This window comes from Rhagoletis zephyria, unplaced genomic scaffold (assembly GCF_001687245.7).
Source record: "Rhagoletis zephyria isolate East Lansing unplaced genomic scaffold, Rhagoletis_zephyria_1.1 Rzeph_scaffold_00484, whole genome shotgun sequence".
NCBI classification, from domain to species: Eukaryota; Metazoa; Arthropoda; class Insecta; order Diptera; family Tephritidae; genus Rhagoletis; species Rhagoletis zephyria.
Genome location: NW_016157568.1, coordinates 137937 through 160719, shown reverse-complemented (window position 1 = coordinate 160719; position 22783 = coordinate 137937). Strand labels below are relative to the sequence as shown.

The following is a 22783-nucleotide window of genomic DNA, read 5'->3' as shown; positions in this document are numbered from 1 at the left end:
TGCACATACATACGACTTTTGGCGCTCTGCTACGCAGACTCCCGCTCGTAGTCACACATGTGTACATATGTATGTAGGTATGCCTTTTTTGTTTTTTCCTTTTTACTTTGCTTCGTAATATGCTATCAATTATACAGTGGAACATGAATGGATATCTCAATAACTATCAAGAACTTGATATTATTATCAATCACTTTTCTCCTTCAACCCTTTTCATAAATGAAACTCACATTCATCTGCTTACACTCCAAAAAATTATATTGGCTACTTCCATAATTCTCCTCAGGTCACAACTAACAAACAAGGAGTTGCTATACTGGTTAAAAGAAATATTCCGCACAGACTACTTCCCATTCAAACAACCATCTCAGCAATTCCGATAGAAATAAGCACAGCAACCAAACTCGTAACAGCGTGTATCTACATTCACCTCCCCAAAGAAAACTTCTTTATCTCTGACATTACACAACTGCTTTGTCAATTGGGGTGTTCACAGTTCGTTCCAAATTGTGTCTGAAAATGTAGACGTCTACATTTTGAGACATCTTTAGCATTAAACTGTGAGCACCCCTTTCTAGCAGTCGTGTAAAATCGTCTCAAAACTTTGCTGGTGTTGCCAGACATTTCTTCTTTGCGTGCTTTTTTATATGTCGCCTTTCGATTTTGTTTCTGAAAAATTGTAATTATTTAACTTAATTACCAATTCCTAATATTTGTTATTTCTTTTCCTTGATTTGTTTCTTTTCATCAGAAATTGCGCTCAAATTAAATGCAAATACAGAAAACGTGCCCAATAAATAAAAAAAAAATGCGATTAGTATTGCCATAATGCAACCCTGCTGCGAGGTTGCAAAATGTAGACGCGTAAAAAACATACCTTTGAGTGTGACAAAATGTAGACGGCGTCGTTTTCCAATTTTGTATGGGAAACAACAACACCACAGATTTTACGGTTAGAAAACGTCTTAAAATGTAGACGTCTACATTTTGAGACACTATTTGGAACGAACTGTGAACACCCCAAATTTAATTGTTAATGTATCATTGGAGCACGATCATCAGCCAGGAGTCAGCAAAAATTTTGAGGATAATATGCTCAGCTGCCTACTTCACTATTCTGCAAACCTTACCCTGGTGGAGCTCGGAATTATCCAAACTCCAAAGCAACAAACAAAAACTGTGGCATTAATACAAAAGAGATCGTTCAGTAGAAAATCTTTTGCTATACACAAAGGTAAACGCTCAATTCAAACGCTCTGCCAAATTGGAAAAAAGAAAAGCATTTGAAAAACTCACTTCTATTATTAACCCCTCAACGAATCCCAAAAAAATATGAAATGATATCAAAACACTTGCTGGCTCCCCATGACAATCATGCTTTTCATATCTGAACTCCACTGATGGACCACTTTCCGATCCCAGTGCGAATGCTAACTACTTTGCTTCCTACTTTTCCTCCGTCTCGTCGGACTCATCCTTCACAAACTCCTTCCGTAATTTAATAGCTGAGTGGCTAAACCAAGAGCCCTCTAACTTGCACACCCTTTCGCTCCCTGCCGAACAACTTGAATCCAAAATTCTCTTTACAGAGCTTCAGAGCTTGAATTCGCTCTCTCTACATTAAAAGGAAAATCACCCGGGTTTAAAAAGATATCCTACCTCATTATACAAAACCTTCCCAACTCGGTTAACCTTTACAATCCGATTTTTGACAGTGGCTGCTATCCGAAATTTTGGAAAACTGCATGCATTGTTCCTATATTAAAGCCCAAAAAACTGCCCACTGAGGCAAGCAACTATAGGCCGATCTCCCTTTTGCCTTGTTAGGAAAGCTACTAGAAAAAATTGTACTCAATCGCCTGGCATGGTACGCTAACAGGAAAAAACTTATTAGCCCTAATCAAGTCGCTTATAAGAAAGGATTTGGAACCATTGATGCTCTTTTACACCTAGACTATTTTAAAGCAAACGCCTTATCCGCCAAAAATCACGTCACCTTACTTGCAATAGATTTTCAAAAAGCATTTGACCGGATCGGCATCCCCATTGTTTTAAGACAGCTTATCAAAATCTTTCTCTGCCACAGGAAATGTAAGGTCAGAATCAACGGCTTCCTCTCCAACACAGTCCCTCTTGAAAACGGTACCCCTCAAGGGTCGCCCATATAGGTATTCCTCTTTATCATATCATTTGATGAAATTGTTCTTCAAACTACCAGCATCCGTGGCATTCAGTGTCAGCTCTACGCTGATGCGTTGTGTTCTACACCAAACACAACAATTTAGCGCATGTGAAGTCACTACTTGAAGGTATTTTAGCCGAACTTACATCTTGGTCAGAATTTGCTGGTATCACAATATCAACAGAAAAAAACAAAAATTTTACATATCTGCAAAAAACGGGTTTGCTGTGACCTAACTAACATCTTTACTAACCTTAATTTAAGTATTGTTCAAGAACTCAAAGTTATTGGTTTAATTATAGACCCTAAATATAGTTTTAAGCAGCACTGTATGTTCGTCAGAGACTCTCTTTTGACAAGGTTAAATATAATAAAATATCTTACGTGTAAGAAAAGTCACGTTCACCCGCACACGCTTATTAAAGTTACCCGAACCTTGGTGCTTTCCAAGATTGATTTCGCGCTTCCTATCTACGGACATTGCCCGGCGTCTACAATCAAAAACCTTTCTACACCTTACCTGTTGCAATACGGAGGAGTATAAGGGCGTTCCCTACTCGCTGAAAAATCTATTCGCAGAAACTGGTCTGCCCGCGATCGCGGACAGAACAACCGATTGCACACGTCATTTGCTTCCTAAACTGAAATTCTCTTCAAATACCGTTCTGGCAAAAGATGCATGCAATGCTACGCCAAGAAAAATACAGCCACGATTCCCACATGCAATTTATCGTTGCTTGAAATTTCTAAAAGAGCTTCAGATCCCCTCAACGCCGAGACCCAAAATATGTGCGACTCGCCCGCACTGGCTGATCAATAACAGCGTGCATACGATCAAAACGCTGCAATTACCAAAGGCAGACTTACCAAAAGAAAAATTTAAGGCAATATTTGCGAAAGAAAAAGCGTTATACAATAGCAACGGATGGAATTTCTCATTCATAGATGGCTCGAAAACTCCCGACAACACTTCTTTTGCAGTAACAAAAGAAAATAGGGATTTATTACGCCATGACATACTACACCATATATGCTCAGTTTTCACTGCAGAACTGACCGCCATTCTCGAAGCAATCGACTATGCTAAACACAACAGAGGCAAGTTTATTATTTGCACTGACAGCAATGCTTGCATTGATGCTATTGAATCTGCCGCTAATCATCAGAATGAAATAGTCATCATCCGCAATACCGTAATAACCAATCCCAGAAAAATAAAGTTAATGTGGACTCCCGGGATAGTCTGGCGACTATCATTTGCTGGCCAAAAGTCGAGAAGTAATTGATTTGATTTCAAGTATAATGTCGGATTTTCGAAGTTCAAAATAGCGGATACAATATGGCGACCAAATTTTATACTTCTTTTCCTTTCACCAAAAACTTATACATACGCGGGGGTTTCAAGATCGCTGATTTCGGATCTGATGTAGGATTTTTGGAATTTAAAATGGCAGATCCAATATGGCGACCAAATTTTATCATTTTTCCTTTTCAGCATAAACTCATATAAATGGGGGGTTTTCGAGGGCGCTGATTTGGAATCTGATAGCAGATTTTACAACGCTTTTATCAACCTGCAATGTTGTGTGTCCAGACACCATTCATTGCTATAAAACCTTTGCTTTGCAAAGATCCTATAAAAAAGCCTAGTGCATAGGGCCATATCTACCTCTCAACCGACGAAGTCGAGAGGTAGATATCGCCCTATGCACTACGTACGCTACAGCGGAAATGGACGACACGCCATTTCTTTAAATGAAATTAATTGATGCTCGTATGTATGCACATGCATATGTATATGCATGTGTGTGCACCAATCTATTAATATCGTTGAATTATTTTAATATCTATTGCAAAATTTTATACAGACAAGACTATAAAGTAGAAAATAAATAATATAAAAAAACTTTTTAATATACAACGCTTTTATAAATGGACTAAAAAGTAGAAAATAATATTTCTCAGTGCCATAGAATTTGTTTTAATAACTTTTGATTTTGAAATTTTAGCAAAAGTTATTATAAACCATTTATGAGATTGAAAATGAAAAGCGTGGGGCGCATGTAATAGACCTGAATTGATATGAAGGGTAATATATGTATGTATGTATGTGGACATATGAATAACGACCGCTTAAAATCGATCTCAAATTTGTACTATCTCTGTAGAAATTTTTGGTCTATGTTATGTAGTTTGACTATTGTCAATTGAATCTAATGCTTTGTATTGCATGCGCCCCACGCTTTTCATTTTCAATCTCATAAATGGTTTACAAACTTTTGCTAAAATTTCTAAATCAAAAGTTATCAAAACAAATTCTATGGGACTGAGAAATACTATTTCCTACTTTTTAGTCCATTTACAAAAGAATTGTATATTAAAAAGTTTTTTTTTATTATTTTTTAAATTCAAAATGGCGGATCCAAATCGCTACCAAATTTTATATTTTTTTTTGTGTTCACCAAAAGTTTATGTATAAGGGGGGTTTTCGAATTCGATGATTTCGAATCTGATTTAAGATTTTTGAAATTGAGAATGGCGGATCCAATATGGCGTTATCGGAAAAAAAGTTTAGCTTAAAAAATTTGTTTAGTTTTTGCTATATATTTTTTTCTAATCATAGCTGCTTCAAATAATAAATAAATAATAATAAAATAAAATAATAAATATTTTTCCTCTAAATATAAGCTTATATTTGTATTTATTTGAAAGGACACTAGCACAACAAATATATTACTAATAACTATGCTAGATATAAAGCTGAAAAAATAAAGTAACGTACAAGTTTAAACGAAACAATGCAAGAATGCATTTTTCACCTACGTGCTTGCATATCATTCATGCTATTTCTTTTATGTATTTCTTCGGATTGGCTCCCTTTAATAATATTTCGCAGCAAAATGTTTAAAACAGCAGTTTTTTGCATCTTTGGTGACTACTGCTTTTCAAACATCGAAAAGAATAGCAAAACACAGTGGAAGTTTTCTAATAAAAAAGCCCATTATTCAAAAAATGCAAAAAAGTGCAACGTGATTCTCAGCCCACAAACTCTAAATTTAACATTTTTATTGCCCACAAAGCTTGAAGACCGCCAAATGAAGCCAATTTTTTATAGCTCTACTTAAAGTGGGAGATTGTTACCCAAATTAGAGTACATTTTGAAAATTAGTTTTATTTTATTTAGGAAGCTATATGTTAGTTTTCTTTTTTATTAATCACTCAAATATTTAGTACCTTCGTTATTCATTTCCATTCTCTTTTTTGAAGTATCTTTCTCAACATTTCGAGCCAGAAGAATACCGACTACGAGAGAAATAAATATGTGAACTTTTAGTAGAAATGTCAACTTTAACAGCTGAAATCTCAGCGGGAAAACTCTTTAAGAAAATCATGAGTATACACTTTTTTTAATCTGGAGAATTGTTTTAGTGAAGCGACAAAAAAAAATCAATTTATCGATACTTTAAAAAATGACTTATGGCCAGCAAATAGTAGCTGCCAGACCATAGTGACACGTAGGGATCACCGGAAATGAAAACGCTGACATCGCAGCCAAAAGTGTTGCCAATATGCCATATTTACATTATGTGCAATTATATAACCAAGAGTGATATCTTAACCGCAGTTGCCAAAGAAAGACACAAAGATTTAATAGACAGCTGGAAAACTTACAGGCACCACTATAATGTTATTAATCCATCTAGAACACGGATAAACCTTGCTCCCGACATCCCTCTTCCAATGACAAAACCTTTCATCCGCCTACATCTTGGACACACCATTATAACACATGGTCATATCCTTCAATTAAGCACATCTTAGTAGAATGTCAAATTATCGATACTATCCTACATGATATCCTGAGAGGTTCAACAACTGGTAACATTAATAAGCTAAACAAATTTCTGAAAGTCACCGATTTGTGGAGACGCATATAAGAGCAGTAGCTAAACAAATATTAACCTTATTACTAATATAGAGACAGCCGAAAGCCTTTGTCGCTAGTGCTGCTAAGTAATTATTTGTTGCATAATTTATTATTGTATAAATATTATAATGTCTTTATGTCTTATGATATGTAATCAGCGGCCCCACGAACTATCTAGTAGATACGAAGTGGTGTACAAATCCATCACGCGAATCTGTTAAAATAGTTTTTTTGTCCCGCTAGATTCTCTATTCAGACCACGGCATCAAAATTTACAGTTCAAATTTGTATCATGTGCTCAAAACATTTATCCCCCACAACAAAAAATACGAGGGGGTGACTGGTTTAAAAAAAATCCCCTCATATATTTTTTAATTGTTCTTGTGTACATACATATGAATTGATGGTATCATATATAAATATGTGTAATATGATCCAATATTAAACGATATAATTAGCTCAGATTACCAAAATGCTGTTGAAAAAGTCTTCAATAATTATATTTTGATTATTCCCGAATTAGATCGGAATGAAACTCAATGGACGTGCAAAAAGTGTACATTGGTAAACGATCCAACCGCAGTCGCCTGCGCAGTGTGTGGAGGTTCAAAGTTGCGAAGTATTTGCTCAGTTGAGGACATGACTTTAAGAAAAGGTGAATTTTGGACCTGCAGCCAGTGTACTCTAAAAAACTACCTTTCTACCGGAGTATGTAGCGCTTGTAAATCCGTACGATCGCTACCCATTGACACCAAAAGAGTGCAGCTTAATGAGCTCAATACTGAAGGTGAGTTGATGTTTTAAAGCAGAGCTGCTAAAATTTTTTATATTGAAGTGCAAATCACAATACATATAGGCGATTCCACCGTCACGGGTTCTTTATTGTTTAAATTTAAGTATAAAATACTGAACAATTCTGCATTTTGATAAAGCTACACCTAATTGACTATTATATGAGTTATTACAAAATACGAAAAAAATGCCAGCTTACTTTTATATGGCAAAAATCTGAGTTATTTCTTCTGTCACGGGGGGGGACAAAAAAAAAAGAACCTGCTTTTGGGAGCAGATATGAGTAGTCCACTTGCAAACAGCGTTATGTGATTTTATAATAGAAAGCCATAAATTTAAAAAAACGTGTACACCAATAAGTAAAATCCAAATTGTATCTTTTTTTTATTATCTGAAAACTTGGATAAATAAGAGTCTAATAACACTAAAAAACAAAACCGCAGTGTGGTAGTTTTTGCAAATTTTATATATAAAAAAATTAATATAGCGGGTTTTGAAACAGTAACTGTTACATAGCTAGCTTTTTTTAGCTTTTCGCGTTCTCTCTTCCATGAAGATTGGTCTACTTCTTTTTTACGACGTCTTCAAATAGGCACCGAAACTACCACGTTTTCTTGCAGTTTTCTAAGTTCATCAGAAGATGGAGACTTTCGAACTTGTATAAATACATACATAAATATTATAGCGACTTTTGAAAGTGTATATATACATACAGTAAGTATTATAGCGACTGTTGCTCGAGTAGCTAACATTTGATGCTATTTTTTTCAGAATATATAAGGATTTTGCACTGTATTATTAGTGGTCATGAAACTACTTTAAATACTGGTACGTTAACCACCAAAAACTAAAAAACGAAAAAATTTTACATAGAGCACTTTGCAAGTGGACTACTCATATATTTTACGAAAACTCTGCGAATTTATTTCACTTTACTGTATGAGCTTGATGTCTTATAATAAAACAAAGAACCACGAATGCAAACAAAGCAAAAACTACAACAAAAAGGATGGCTTTATTATAAAAAAATCCGAAATTTTTCTGTCACGAGCAGTGTTGCCAGGTCTTCGGCATGAGAAAACGTCCCCCTTGGTCTGAAAAAACGTAATTTCCTACGCAAAAACGTCTTTTTCAAATGTTTGCACAAAGAATTGTTCTTATTCAACTTTTATTGTGTACAAAGGTACATACATATGTACGTAAGGCATATTAAAATGTCATTTGCTCTGTCACATTTAAAATTCATTCTAAACTGGTTTGAGATCATTAACATAAAAATCATTTTATACATACACTTGTGATCAGCTGATTAAGTCATCGATTTTGGCTGTTCCTTTTTTGTTTATTTAATGTTTATTATGATTCCATAAAAGCCTAGCTCATTATATAACAAACCAAATATAAATCCAAAGCCAAACTTTGTGCAAAAATTATAAAAAAATATGCAAAATTTCACCTAGATTTTCAACTTTTTATTTGGATTTTTTATAATTTTTTTGAGTATGCAGGTTGATAGCCCATTAAATTCCAGGGCAAGTTTTATTGAATTTTTTTTTCTTGTAGACATTTGGTTAAGTGGTCGGTTGTCGAAAATGCTAAATTACGTTCTGTTAAGAAAGAACATAGCAATATTTCATCCTTTTTACGTTCTTTACATTTTCAATAAGAGGCCCCATGCGACTAATTGTGTCATTTTCTTTATGCGCTTAAATAAGGGTTAAGTCATTTGTGTCCAAACGATAAATATTTTTTGAAGCAGCTGCTGCAAAAAACAAAGCTTGTAAAGATTTATTAAGAAAATAATTCAGTTCTACTTACAAGATTTAGTAACAGAGAAAAAATAACTGGGAATTTAAAAAACGTCATTTTTTGACATAAAAACGTCCAAACGTCAACAGGATACAAAAAACGTCCAAATGACGATAAAAAGTCAACCTGGCAACGCTGGTCACGAGTGGGACACGAACAAATTTTTACATGAAAAGGAGCTTTTAGTGTCGTCCATATTAAAGATTAGTTATTAAAAAATATAGAAGCCAAGTAGGGGTTCAATTCACTCACGTTTTATCTTAGTATAGTGCCTTTTATATAGAAGAAAAAGCCTAGCACCGTCAGCTAAAAAATCGCGCTAAAAAATCAACGCGATCTCCTAGCGTCTTGAAATTTTCACTTTTTCCTACTTAAATTTAATACGCTATAAAACTGCATACATAGAATTTTTCTAAAATTTATGAACAAAAAGTTTAAAATTTTTGGGTGTAACTGTTAAAATTTGTTGAAATTTATAATTTGTGTACGAAGTTTGAAATGTGGTGTTATGTGGTTCTGGTTATATAATGTGCTAGACTTTTATAAAAAATACCATGAACATTAAATAAACAAAAGATAAAACCTAAACTGGTTAAAATGTCACTTAACTTAATCAGCTGACCACAAGGGTATATTGGTAATGGGCGAGTCCGCGCTTCCGCCCGTCTCCCATGCGTCCACCTCAACAAACCAGTAAAGCTTATCAGTCCTGTAAACCTACCTTTGGCAACTGTACCACTGTACCGTAGCTGTCACGGGTGGGACATGCTTGACTGTTGAATTATTCTTATCTAACTATGTGGAAACGAAAATGCAATTGTGGTAAACATTGACAATGAAGTTCTAACATTATGTAACAAACCCGAAACTCAACTTCTTTAAGTAAATATAACAACTTTTACCTTTTTTGTCACGGGTGGGACATGCTTGACTGTTGAATTATTCTTATCTAACTATGTGGAAACGAAAATGCAATTGTGGTAAACATTGACAATGAAGTTCTAACATTATGTAACAAACCCGAAACTCAACTTCTTTAAGTAAATATAACAACTTTTACCTTTTTTGTCACGGGTGGGACAAGACCAATACTGCTTAATAATAACTCATGATATAGATAAAGCACTCACACAATCTATATATATAAATGTGAATGTCTGTTTGATTACCTTATAACTTTTGAACCACGGCACGGAATCGCACGAAACTTCGCACACTTATTTGTTTTTACCACGGGAAGGTTATAGGTGTGGTTTTATTTGTAAATATGGTGTAAATTTTGCGAGGGGGCGTGGTACCTCCCATAGGCTTGCAAATTTTTAATCAGCTATAACTTCGGAACCATAAGTCACATGAACTTGAAATTTACTATGCAAACATATCTATGGTAGGTGCTTATAGTAAGGTATATATAAATGAGTTTGTAAATGGGGGCGTGGCACATAATATAGGCGTGGAATTTTTTATCAGCCATAACTTCGTAACCACAAGTCACATGACCCCTTTAATTCCTTATGATATGCCTTTCGAATTTAAAAGACTTCAGTTTCCAGTTCACTTAGCTTTGCAATGACAATCAACAAGAATACCTGAAAGTAAAACCCAAAACTTTATCGAAAATAATGTACGCCATGACGAAAAAATTACATTGGAAAATGCATTTATGTTAATAGATGCTTTGAACTATCAAAAACATGCTGTGAAAAAATATTAGAGTTATTATTCGTAAGAAATTGGATAGTTAAAATTTAAATATTATAACATTGGTATTTCTTCTACTATATAATTTATTAGAGATATTTAACCTAAATAAAAACACCTGCTGTACCAAAAAAATTATTATTGCATTTCATTCCATAACACCCAAGCTATGCAACTGTCCTACCATATTCTGCTATCACGGATGTAGTAAAATTAGAGCAAAAATAAAATATAATATCTTTACACAAAGTATTTTTCATATCAATTATATAAATAGGCAATCATGTTTCCTTTACACCCCTTTTTCGGCTAAACTATACTTCTAAGGTATAAACAATTATATATCATTAGAAAGGTATTTTGATGCTGGTGTGCAGGCCTTTTTTTAAAATTTCAAATTAGTTTAAAATAGAGCGAAAAATTCAATTAAAATGTCACACCAATACCAATGCCATACATGTACATGGTTAGGGCGGAAATGCCCCCTAAATGTATGCTTTAATATTGATAGTGAATTAAAGAAACATGCGAAGCAGCAGTTTAGGAATAAGATGTATGTATGTACGTACATGAATAGATTAGACTCAAACAAGGAAGAAGGTAAAGTTGAGTATGGAGAAGAAGAAAGGGATAAATACAGAAATTAAAATAAAAGTAAAGAAACCTAACTATAAAGACAAAGAGGAAGGAAAATATAAATACCTAACCTAATAACAAGGGTGGGGGTTAAAGTGGTCCAAAAATGTATGTAAAAAAAATGAGGTCGGATTTTTAATGCCGCCACCCCCTAGGATTGTACCCATATTTTTTTATTTTGAAATCAAAAAATATTTAGGGAGTGCTGAAAGCGCTCAAAGTTTTCCGTGTATTTTATATGGAGAAAAAACAATTTTTCGTAGAAATGGTATAAAACTCTTGAAAATAAATATTTTTCGACCGTAAAACTGTGGTTCTCTTCAGGAGACTTCCAGTATTAATATCCAATTGTTTATTTAAGCATTTTTTATGATTAAAGATTTTTTATTGGTTTCCCATTGCATTTTCTAAGGACTTTGGAGGACCTATAAAATATAATTACCATGAAAAAATTGTTAAAGAAACAATTGAGTATTATTACTGGGAATCTCCTGAAGATAAGTAAAGTTTTCCGATCGAAAAATATTGATTTTCAAGAATTCTACACTATTTCTACGAAAAGATGTTTTTTTCTCCATTTAAAATACATGGAAAACTTTGAGCGCTTTGAGCACTCCCTAAATATTTTTTGATTTCAAAATAAAAAATAGGGGTACATTTTTTTTCGATATAGAACAATCCTAGGGTGTGCCGGCATTAAAACTCCGACTTTATTTTTTTGGACCACTCTAGTGGGGGTGAATATGTAAATGAAGAAAAGAATGAACATATTTAGATCACGATAAAGGAAAAGATAAAGATAAGGATGAAGAAGAAGATGAAGACCAAGACGAGGAAGAAGATGAAGATGAAGATGAAGATGATGAAGATGAAGATGAAGATGAAGATGAAGATGAAGATGAAGATGAAGATGAAGATGAAGATGAAGATGAAGATGAAGATGAAGATGAAGATGAAGATGATGATGATGACGATGATGATGATGATGATGATGATGATGATTATGATGATGATGATGATGATGATGATGAAGATGAAGATGAAGAAGATGAACAAGAACATGAACAGGAACATGAACATGAACATGAACTTGCACATGAACATGAACATTAACATGAAGGTGAAGATAAACATAAATGTAAACATTAAAAGCGATAGAGACAAAGATAGAGAGGAAGAAAGTGGTAGGGATAAAAAGGAAATACAACTGAAGAATGTGCGATGTTATATTGTGGTGTGTTATGCTACATATGTTATGTTATTTAATCTTATGTTATGGTATGTTATGTTATGCAAAGTACTAAGCTAAACTCTCCTCCACTTAACCCATTCCAACTAATGTTATTTCAGCTCAACTCAACTCATATAAACTATCCTTAATTTTAGCGGTTGTATAAAACGTGGAGTGAAACCCGCGGCTAAAAGCTAGTTTAATATATAATACAATTTTATTAAACGCAGATGAGTTCTACTACATATTTTTCTTACCAAACACTTGGAATTAAGAATCGCAAATTATTTGACAGTACTTTCAACACAACCTACTTTAAACCTACTAAAAAAATTTACTTATAACTTGATTTTAAAACGTAAAAAAGGCAATGAAAATTCATTTAAAGCTTTAATTTTTTATTTTTCGTTTGATTCTAGATTTGTACACATGTCTTATACACACATTTGTTGGTTTTATAAAGAAACAATTTTGTGCTCTGAGGTTCAGTTTCCCATGGAACCTCCCATATACAAAATTTATGTGTACACTAAGAATTTTTTTCTAATTCAAATGAAGCTAAAAAGTACAAGTTTATTTTTATTTTACGAGTAGTGAATGAAAATGTTTAACAATGGGATCATGTACATACATATATATGTGGAATAGTACTGTGCGTTAAGAATTGATAGCGGCCCAGTGGCTGAAAAGTTCCATAATTTGGAAGGATTAATCCTTGCACATATTGGCATCATATTGCAAGCTAAAATTTTACATTTTCATTCGTATCCTTGGGATACTCTTCGCTTACAATAGTTCCACTTAAAAGCGTGAATAAATAATAACACCATTCAAGCAATATGCAATAAAATTTAATGAGGGCACCTTAAGTCAAATGTGGACAGGAGATCGGAGTGTCTCTTATCGCAGCCTGCGCGAAGTTAGCATGACATTTGTTAACATTTTCTCTCAAAGGCGCGACATTCCTTTTTTCTGCTATCTGACGTTGGTTTTACATTGAATTCAGATTGGCAAACAATCATTTTCTTAACCACTTTGAAAATTTCCAAAAAGTTTTGGTGGCAAATATTTATTTTATTTATTTGTATTTTTATTTTTTTTATTTTATGAAACCTTAAATAATAATAAAATTATTAAAATAAACTAAAAAGAAACGCAGCGCTAGCAACGGAGGCTTTCGGCTGGCTGGTGAAGATTGGTTGGTTTAAATACGCCGGAGAAGATCGGAATCCTTCAGAAATTTATAGATTTTGGAAATATTAGAATCAGAAGGATTAATTAATAGTGATAGCGGATCATAATTTTCAAAATGCTGGTGCCTTTGTAGATCTAGTCCAGGGCAAAAGGCTAATAAATGCACTATGCTGACTTCAGAATTACAAAAAGGGCACAGGCTTTGTTGTCTCCCTTGCAGTAGGTGTGCGTTCGTTATTATACTGTGCCCAATGCGTAGGCGAGTTTAGGGAGTAGTATTGTTAGATGGAAGTGATGCTAGGTAGCTGGGTTTAGTGCGATTAGGATTAGTTCTCGAGTAGTGATGACTGTAGTGAGCCCAGTCAGATACTAGTTTGCTATGCCTCTGCTGCTCTATCAATCTATAAATATCACTTTTACAGATGATATTTGAAGTGATGGTAGGAGTAATGCTCATATCTTTGGCAGTAATATCAGCGAATGTATTGCCGTTAATGCATGAATGGCCGGCACCCACATAATTCCGATTTTATTGGTATGCGAATCAGGATATTTCTTATGCTTTTGATAATGTACTCCAATCACATATAGTCTTTTAAGGCCTGAAAACAGGACATGCTGTCTGTGCATATGGTGAATTTTCCCCTGGATTTTGGCGCATATTGCATGGCATAGAGAACTGCTGTTGCTTCGGCGGGGAAAATTGAGCAAAATGGAAGTAAAAGTCCGTACGATGTAGGTTCACCATTTTCTTTTACAACAGCGAAGGAAGTGTAATTCGCTTTGAAACCGTCAGTGTAGATTAGCTGCCAACTAGAATTTTTGAGACACGATGCAATTTCCAAGAAACGAGCGCTGTACTTTGCCGATGTCGTATTGGATTTTTTGAGGTAACTTAAATCGTTTACAAATCGTGCTTTTTTCAGCGCCCATGGCGGATGATGGTCACGTCTCTGCGAAGTTATTCTTAGGGGGAGTCCATTGTCTTTAGCAAAGGTGGCGCATTTGCTAATTGAAGAAACTATTTTGGGTGTTCTTGTACGGAAAAATTACGAATGGAAATCTTTTTGCAAGAAAGTGTTGGTGGTGAGAGCAAGCTTAGGATAAAGTTTCCTTATGTTGTCTTCAACGTTGTCGGCTAGCGACGGTAAACCAGATTCAGCCAGGATGTTCTGTATTGGTGAAGTAGGAAAAGCGCGAACGGATCGCCGGACCGCAGTATTGTAGGGGGAGGCTAGCAGATTGAGGTTTTTTTTTAGCATGTTGGCCATATATTTCTAATCCATAGTTGATAGAGGATAAGATGAGCGCCTTTGTAACATTGACCAGCAATTCCGAGTTGATAAGTGAGCGTTTGCAAGACAAGTATTTAACAATATTTAACTTAATGAATAATCTTTCTCTGACGTATTTACAGTGGGGTTTAAAGGAATACTTAGAGTCTTATATTGTTAAATGTAAGTGTAGGTATATTACAATTTTGTTTCTTACAAAAATGTATTAGTTTAGTTTTGCTGGGAGAAATTGAAGCGCCTGAAGAAAGGGACCATGAAGAAATGTGAGATAGAATATCTGAAAAGGTCGCCATTACGGCATTTAGGTTGGAAGTTTTAGAAAACAGCAGTACATCATCCGCATACATTTGGTGGGAAACGTTGGGAAACTGTGAAAAAATGGAACTAAGTTCATCAAATGCTATAGTGAAGAGTATAACGTATAGAGTTGAACCCTGCGGGGTGCCATTATCTAGAGGAAACATAGGGGATCGGGCGTTAGAAATAAGAACACTAATTTTACGAGAGGACAGGAAAGATTTGCTAAAGTTGAAGATTTTAGGCCCGACCTTCCACTTGTCCAGCTGCCTCAAAACGACCTGTATACCTACCAGATCGAAAGCCTTGGCAAAATCTAAAGAGAGGAGTGAAATACGATTTTTTTTTTATAAGGCTTCGGAAACGAAGTGATCGAGGTGTAAGAGGGCATCAACCGTACCCTGCCTCTTCTTGAATGCGACTTGGTTATGGTGAATGAGCGTATTTACATGCACATACCATGATAGTCTACTAGCAATGACTTTTTCCATTAATTTGCCTAAGCAGGGAAGAAGGGATATAGGGCGGTAGCTGCTAACCTCACTTCGAGGTTTGCCAGGTTTTAGGATAGGAATGATGGAACTAGTCTTCCAAAGGATGGGATAATTACCAGTCGAAACGATTTTGTTGTAATGTTTAAGGAGGCGGGGTAGAAGCGATAAAGGAAGATGTTTTATAATAGGATAGGATATTTTATCAAAACCAGGTGTACTAATTTTAACTGTTAAGAGAGCGAGCTGAAGTTCCTGTAGGGATAAATTGGCATCCAACTGCTTGGAGGAAGAAGATAAGCTTGAAGAAATGGGGCGGCTAAAATGGAGTTGGGAAAGTTTGCAAGCAGAAAATTCGGGGGGAAAGCTAGAATCAGAGGAGGCGTTGGAGAAGTGGGTGGCTACCACTAAGGCTATATCATGGGGATATAGTAGGTTGCCTTGGGATGAATTAAGGGAAGTGATAGGGGAGTGGGTAGGAGATCCAGTAAGCCTTCTTATGTCAGCCCATATCCTTTTTGTGTCGGATGAAGCAGAAATACTGCTGGTAAACTTTTGGAAGCTGCGTTTTTAGCATTTTTAGCACTTCATCGAAAAAGTGCATTGCATTTTTTGTACAGGATAAGATTTGATTGGGTCAGATTGCGCTTAAAGTCATGCCAGGCGTTCTGCTTCTTATCTCTTAATGCTGAAAGCTCTCTGCTCCACCATAAAGGAGAAGGCCTGAAAGGTTTAGTTTTAGATAGAGGGATGGATCGGTTTGCTGAAGAACGAATAATTTTATTTATTTATTTATTTATTTATTTACTGAAGTCAATGAACAGAATATTCTTACAGACTACACATGTTGGAGAGTATTACTAATTTAATTACATTATTCAAAACAATTATTCACATGAAACCGACATTTTTGGCAGTTCGCCACACTCATAATAAATTAACAAACGCTTACATATAAGTTGAGATCATAAACTACACTAATGACGGATAAAATAATCACTTAACTGGGCTTTAAGAGCAGATTTAGAAACTGATAAGTCTAGGTCTAAAGAATTTGCGAAGACGTTAAACTCAGCTAGAGTTCTATTAATCGGAGCATTGGCACTATATGCCGTTTTGCTGAGGCCAACACGAAATACCTCAAACCGACGGAGGTTTCTACTCGGGACATTGAAGTGCAACCTCTCAAGCAGGGACGGGCAGTCAATCCTGCCTGTAGCAATGTCAGAAATAAAAGATATCGCCAAGAGTGTTCTTCTATCATTTAAGGACAGTAGGCTGATTAGACGGCACCGAGACTCATATGACGGAATCGGGAGTGTGAAATTTAGCGAATGAAGAGCGAAACGGAGGAAAATTTTTTGAACTCTCTCCAACCTGTTTATATGAATAGCATGATATGGTCTCCAAATAAATGCCGCGTATTCTAATTTAGACCGCACAAAAGCCGAAAACAGCATCTTAAGTGTGTATGGATCTGAGAAATTAGAAGAGTTCCTTCGTACAAACGCAAGCATAGCAAGCGAGTTTTTTATCGTATAATTAATATGCATAGCAAACGTAAACTTAGTGTCAAAGTACACCCCCAGATCCTTGACTTCATTAACCGACACAAGCGTAGAGTTTGCAATGCTATACGATGTGTGCAAGGGATTGTGCAGTTTAGTGAACGTCGCTTTGTGACATTTATTAATGTTTAGATACAGTCGATTCCTAACGCACCAATTATTAAGCTTATTAAGCTCCAATTGAAGAGCTGTAGCGTCATTGGTGCAGCCAATCTCAGAGTAGAGTTTCAAGTCATCCGCATAAAGCAGAAACTTAGAGGATGAAAAACACGAAGAGATATCATTAATGAACAGGTTAAAGAATAGAGGACCTAATATGCTACCCTGAGGCACACCTGAGGTAGCAACAAAAGGGTCCGAAGCCACACCATCTACGACAACCGCACTTATTCTGTTGTACAAGTACGATTTTGTCCACATTAAAAAATTTGAATGAAAGCCAAAGCACTCTAGCTTAGTTAAAAGAATTTTGTGGGAAATTTTGTCAAAGGCTTTGGAAAAATCCGTATAAATCGTATCCACCTGCACGTCTCGACGAAAGGCTGTTTTTAATTTTATGGATATTGGAAGTTTCCTGGTTGGTGTTAGATGAAATAGGGAAGGAGCAGGAGAAAGTTTCGCAGGCCACCTCAAATTTGCACCAGTCTGCTCGATCAGATTTGAAATAGATCCTGGGTGTGAAAAGAGTTTGGGAGCGGGAAAATTGGATATTGGAGAGGATAGGAAAATGGTCACTGCCATGATGATCGTCAATGAGGTGCCATGACACTTTGGAAGATAGGGATGCGGAACACAGGGTAAGGTCAATATGTGTAAAGGATGAATGGGTAGAAAAATGGGTGGGCGACCCATCGTTTAGGACAGATGTGTTAAAGAATGCAATCAGTTTTAACTAACTAAATTATTCATTTGATTGAAGTCCAGCTTGATTGCAATCATTTTTTGTTAGTCCTGACTAAGACTAAAAAAAATTAGTCTTTTTTCTCTTTTTTGATTTATGACTCATAAATCACTTTTTTATTCAATTCTTGTTAGTCACTTGATTTCAGCCATTGGATTGCATTCTTTTAGTCATTTTTCGTTAGTCATTTGATTTCAGCCATTGGAATGCATTCGTTTGCAGTACTTTGAATTTTTTTCAGGTACCGAGAACGCGTTCCGATTTTGGTTTATTTCTAAGGTAATGTCATATAATGTGAACAAAACTCTAGGGAATGTTCTCAAGAAGAACAGAATGAGAACGAAAGTACCGATAACCTTTTCAAGGAGGATCAAATAAGAACAAAAGTCTGGGAAACGTTCTGCTAGAGAACAAAACGAGAAAAAATGTGTTTGGCATAGAAAACGATGCTCTTTTTTTATGAAATAAAAACAATTAATATATGATGAGGGACGTAGCTAGAGTAATGTGTCAATATTAGGGGGTTTTCTGTTAACAATTATGTACAAAGTCGAACTTTTTTTGGACAATCTAAACACTGTATTGTCATGTATTTTTCTTAAAATTTTTTTGTGAAGCTCTTCATGATATATTCTTTTAGATAATGTTTAAGCCAGACTTTGCACGACCTTGCAACAATGTTAAACTCCACAATATATCAAGCAGGGTCTGTAATGAAATACGAAAAACTGGGCATACCTACCCAAGAGTTGCTTCTAAAGGGATCAAATGTACCATATACCCCCATTATTTTTCCTTCCCCAACAATATTTTCCTGCGAACGTATCCCTTTATCCTCTCCTTTGGAAGGCCCCATACAAAAATTACATTTTTTATATAGCTGGCCAATCTCAAATTTCTGTTTAAAGTAGCGAAGCTCATTAGTTTTGATATCTTCTATGTAAACAATGTTTCCAACCGGATTCATAGTTTAGGAGCTAACCATTGATACATACAGTATCGGTCATATCTATAGCACGCCATTTCAAAGCGATATTGTGTGCCACTTATGTTTATTTATTTATTTTTAGGAATTTTCAATTAAAATACAGTTTGTTCTCAGACAAACCCCATATAAATCCAAGTGTAACAATTTGTAGAAAACTACAAAAAAACGCAACATATTTTCACCTAAATTTCAAACTTTTTTCTCGGAAGTGTAAGAATTTTTTTGAGTACACAGTTTTTTAGCCCCTTCAATTTTAGTCTGATAATGTGCAAGTTTCAAGTGGCTGAAAGTTACCATTGATTTTTTAGAATTTTTTTCGCCAAAGGTGTTGCGGATTTCTTCCATATACAAATAAATAGAGTTTATTCATTATATGGAAGCCAATGCGACCAAAAAAATTCTAAAAAATAAACGGTAATTCGTAGCCACTTCAAATTTGCACATTATCAGACTAAAATTGCAGGGGCTAAAAACTGTGTACTGAAAAAAATTCTAACACTTCCGAGAAAAAAGTTTGAAATTTATGTGAAAATTTGTTGCACTTTTTTGTAGTTTTCTACAAATTATTAAGCTTGTGTTTGTATCGGGTTTGTCTGAGAATGAACTATATTTTAATTGAAAATTCTTAAAAATTAATAAATAAACACAAGTGGTACACAATATCACTTTGAAATGGCGTGCTATAGATATGACCGATACTGTATATCGAAAATTTTGCATAATAAAAAAAAATATAAAAAAATACTTTCGGTAAAAATATCAACATTAAAGAACTTGTTAACTTCCGGATACTTGAAAGCCAAAGCATGATATTCTATAAATACAATAAGACCCTGCTCATCTAAATTGGATAACACATATAGAAGTTATGAGCACTTAAGTAGAGAGACATACAAAAAGTTTCTATAAAACGTTATGATTTGCATATTATGAACTACAGATTGCAGATGGCTTACAGTCATGAGCTTCTTAAAAGAACTGCATATAGATTTCGAAAGTCACCAGGATGCGGACAAAACTTCCGCTACTGAAGAAACAGATGAAAGTTCAGACCACGACAGTGATATTTCGCAGACGTAACTCAATAAAAAAAAAAAAAAATAAACAAATATGTAGTTATAAGTTATTTATTCGTTAAAAAATAATTGAATATATTAAACAATTTTACATTCAAACTCTTTTTTTGCAGTGTAAAGCTATAAAATTAATTTAAAAGCTTTTGTCATAATAAATTAGATTAAGATATCTCTAAAATAGCTACCAGTTAAACTATTTATACTAGTATCACCCAGTTATCGAAATCCGACATCTTTTTTCAAACACTTTTGAATTTTTCCACGCCCCCTTTTCCAAAATCTATCTTCGCCGTAAGTACGGTATTGACAACATATGTAGCTGTGTCAAATTTCAGGACGTAAGCTTAAGCGGTTCCAGAGAAAAGCGATATGAAAATTTCAGTTTGTATGGGAAGTGCCACGCCCCTTTTCCAATACCTATCATTTTTCGCCGTGAGTAGGGTAATTAGAATCTATGCATCCGTGCCAAGTTTCAGTTCCCCAGCATAATTGGGTTTAGGGATATATCGGGTTTCATATTTTAGTATGTATGTCAGAGGCCACGCTCCCTATGTATCGGGATTAACATTTATGGATTAGAGGAAGTTACATCCTTTAAATCGGTATATGTTTCATTGAAATCGAGCGAACGATGCCCTCAAAAAAAGGGGGTTCAAAATTTTATTGTGGCGTATTTATATATAGACTAGTATCGCCCAGTTGTCGAAATTCGACATCTTTTTTCATACACTTTTGAATTTTACATGTCACCAATACTAACTCCTTTATGCGAAATACTATTTTGAAGTCCACCAGCATAATTTATAGCGAATTTACAGGAAAACTTAAAATAGAATTATGAACGTCAGTGTTGCCGCGAATCATTTTTAGTAGTAGCCAAATTCCTTAAAAAAAAGGGCTAAAAAAGAGCTAAAAAAAGTCGTTGAGGCTAAAAATGGTAGCTGAAATTTTTTACTTACATACATATACATATATAGGTACCCTCCCTGCAAACCATTTTTTCAGAGCATTCTGAATCGTAAAGAAATTTTAACGAATTCGGAAAGATCCCATCCGATTTTTTTCCGAATTTTCTAAAATGAAATAAATTACGCACACTTCCATTCTTTTACGAAATTTCGAAAGAAAATCGGTGAAGAAATGAAAATAATGCTGTTATGTGAAGAATTTCTTGCAGCCCTGCAAACCAAAGTTCCNGTATCTGATTTCTGTAACGATTTTTTTCCGAATCTTCAAAGAAAATTATATGAAGTGGTTGACACGAACTCGTAAAGAAATTTCTGTACGAAAAATAAAGATAATTCTGAAAAAAGTCTGCAAGAAATTCTTCACATAGCAGCGTTATTTTCATTTCTTTACCGATTTTCTTCCGAAATTTCGTAAAAGAATGGAAGTGTGCGTAATTTACTTCATTTTAGAAAATTCGGCAAAAAATCGGATGTGATCTTTCCGAATTCTTTAAAAATTCTTTACGATTCAGAATACTCTGAAAAATGGTTTGCAGGGTATACACGCAAACATTTTCAATAAGTTTAGGTATAGAAAAACAATGAACTCTGGAAAAAAACTAATATTTTATCCTACCAAAACCTTTTTGTATAAAAGGGGAAATATACGACACCAGCTTGCTGGCCCCATCAAGTGATTGTACCATCGGGCTCGAAGCATATAAGTTACCAGCATTCTGGTACAATATTTATTTCTTACAAATGAGGTCGAGGAAAGATCGAAATAATTAGAGCCGAAATTTCATAATTTTTCTACCATTTTGTTAAACGTTGTTTTTTTTTTTTAATTCACAACTGCAATATCGTGAACCTAATCTTCCACAAACACGGCTTTGACTCATATAATGCAAGAAATTTCCGCCAAAATACTTTTTACTTTCAGCATTCACGACNATATATAAGTATACACGCAAACATTTTCAATAAGTAAAGGTATAGAAAAACAATGAACTCTGGAAAAAAACTAATATTTTATCCTACCAAAACCTTTTTGTATAAAAGGGGAAATATACGACACCAGCTTGCTGGCCCCATCAAGTGATTGTACCATCGGGCTCGAAGCATATAAGTTACCAGCATTCTGGTACAATATTTATTTCTTACAAATGAGGTCGAGGAAAGATCGAAATAATTAGAGCCGAAATTTCATAATTTTTCTACCATTTTGTTAAACGTTGTTTTTTTTTTTTAATTCACAACTGCAATATCGTGAACCTAATCTTCCACAAACACGGCTTTGACTCATATAATGCAAGAAATTTCCGCCAAAATACTTTTTACTTTCAGCATTCACGACACCAGCATGCTGGTAAAATCATAAAATTTTCAAATAGTTTTTAAAGTCGCATCAGCAGCTGGTACAATCACACCACAATAACACACACGGTCAATCGACTTGATGGGCCATTTTACAAATTAAGCATATTAAGGGCCGGAAACTTATCTATTTTAAACTATAGTTAAATCGTTAATAGATAAGTTAACACCCCTAACACTTTTACAGTATCTACAGCGTGGCGACGAATAACTGTCACCCAGATATTTTTGAGAAATAAAAGAGTCCTTTATAGATTTTGCGAAAAAAGTATTTTATTGTTATTTTTCCACAGATTTTACTTTAGTTGCATTAATTAGTTTTTAAATTTTAATCCTTATTTACATTTGCCAGCAGTGTAAACTTTGAGAG

The 22783-nt window shown here is 34.7% G+C and overlaps 1 protein-coding gene across 1 annotated transcript in view; it reads left to right on the top strand.

The window, feature by feature from the left end:
• Nucleotides 1-22783, top strand: part of sol (calpain 15 small optic lobes) — a gene marked incomplete at its 5' end in the record, with an annotated part of 158818 nt that overhangs the window by 80947 nt on the left and 55088 nt on the right. Inside the window, one exon of the mRNA XM_017611938.1 lies at nt 6634-6897. Within this exon, the coding sequence (XP_017467427.1) occupies nt 6634-6897 (264 nt within the window). The remainder of the gene's footprint in view (nt 1-6633; nt 6898-22783) is intronic.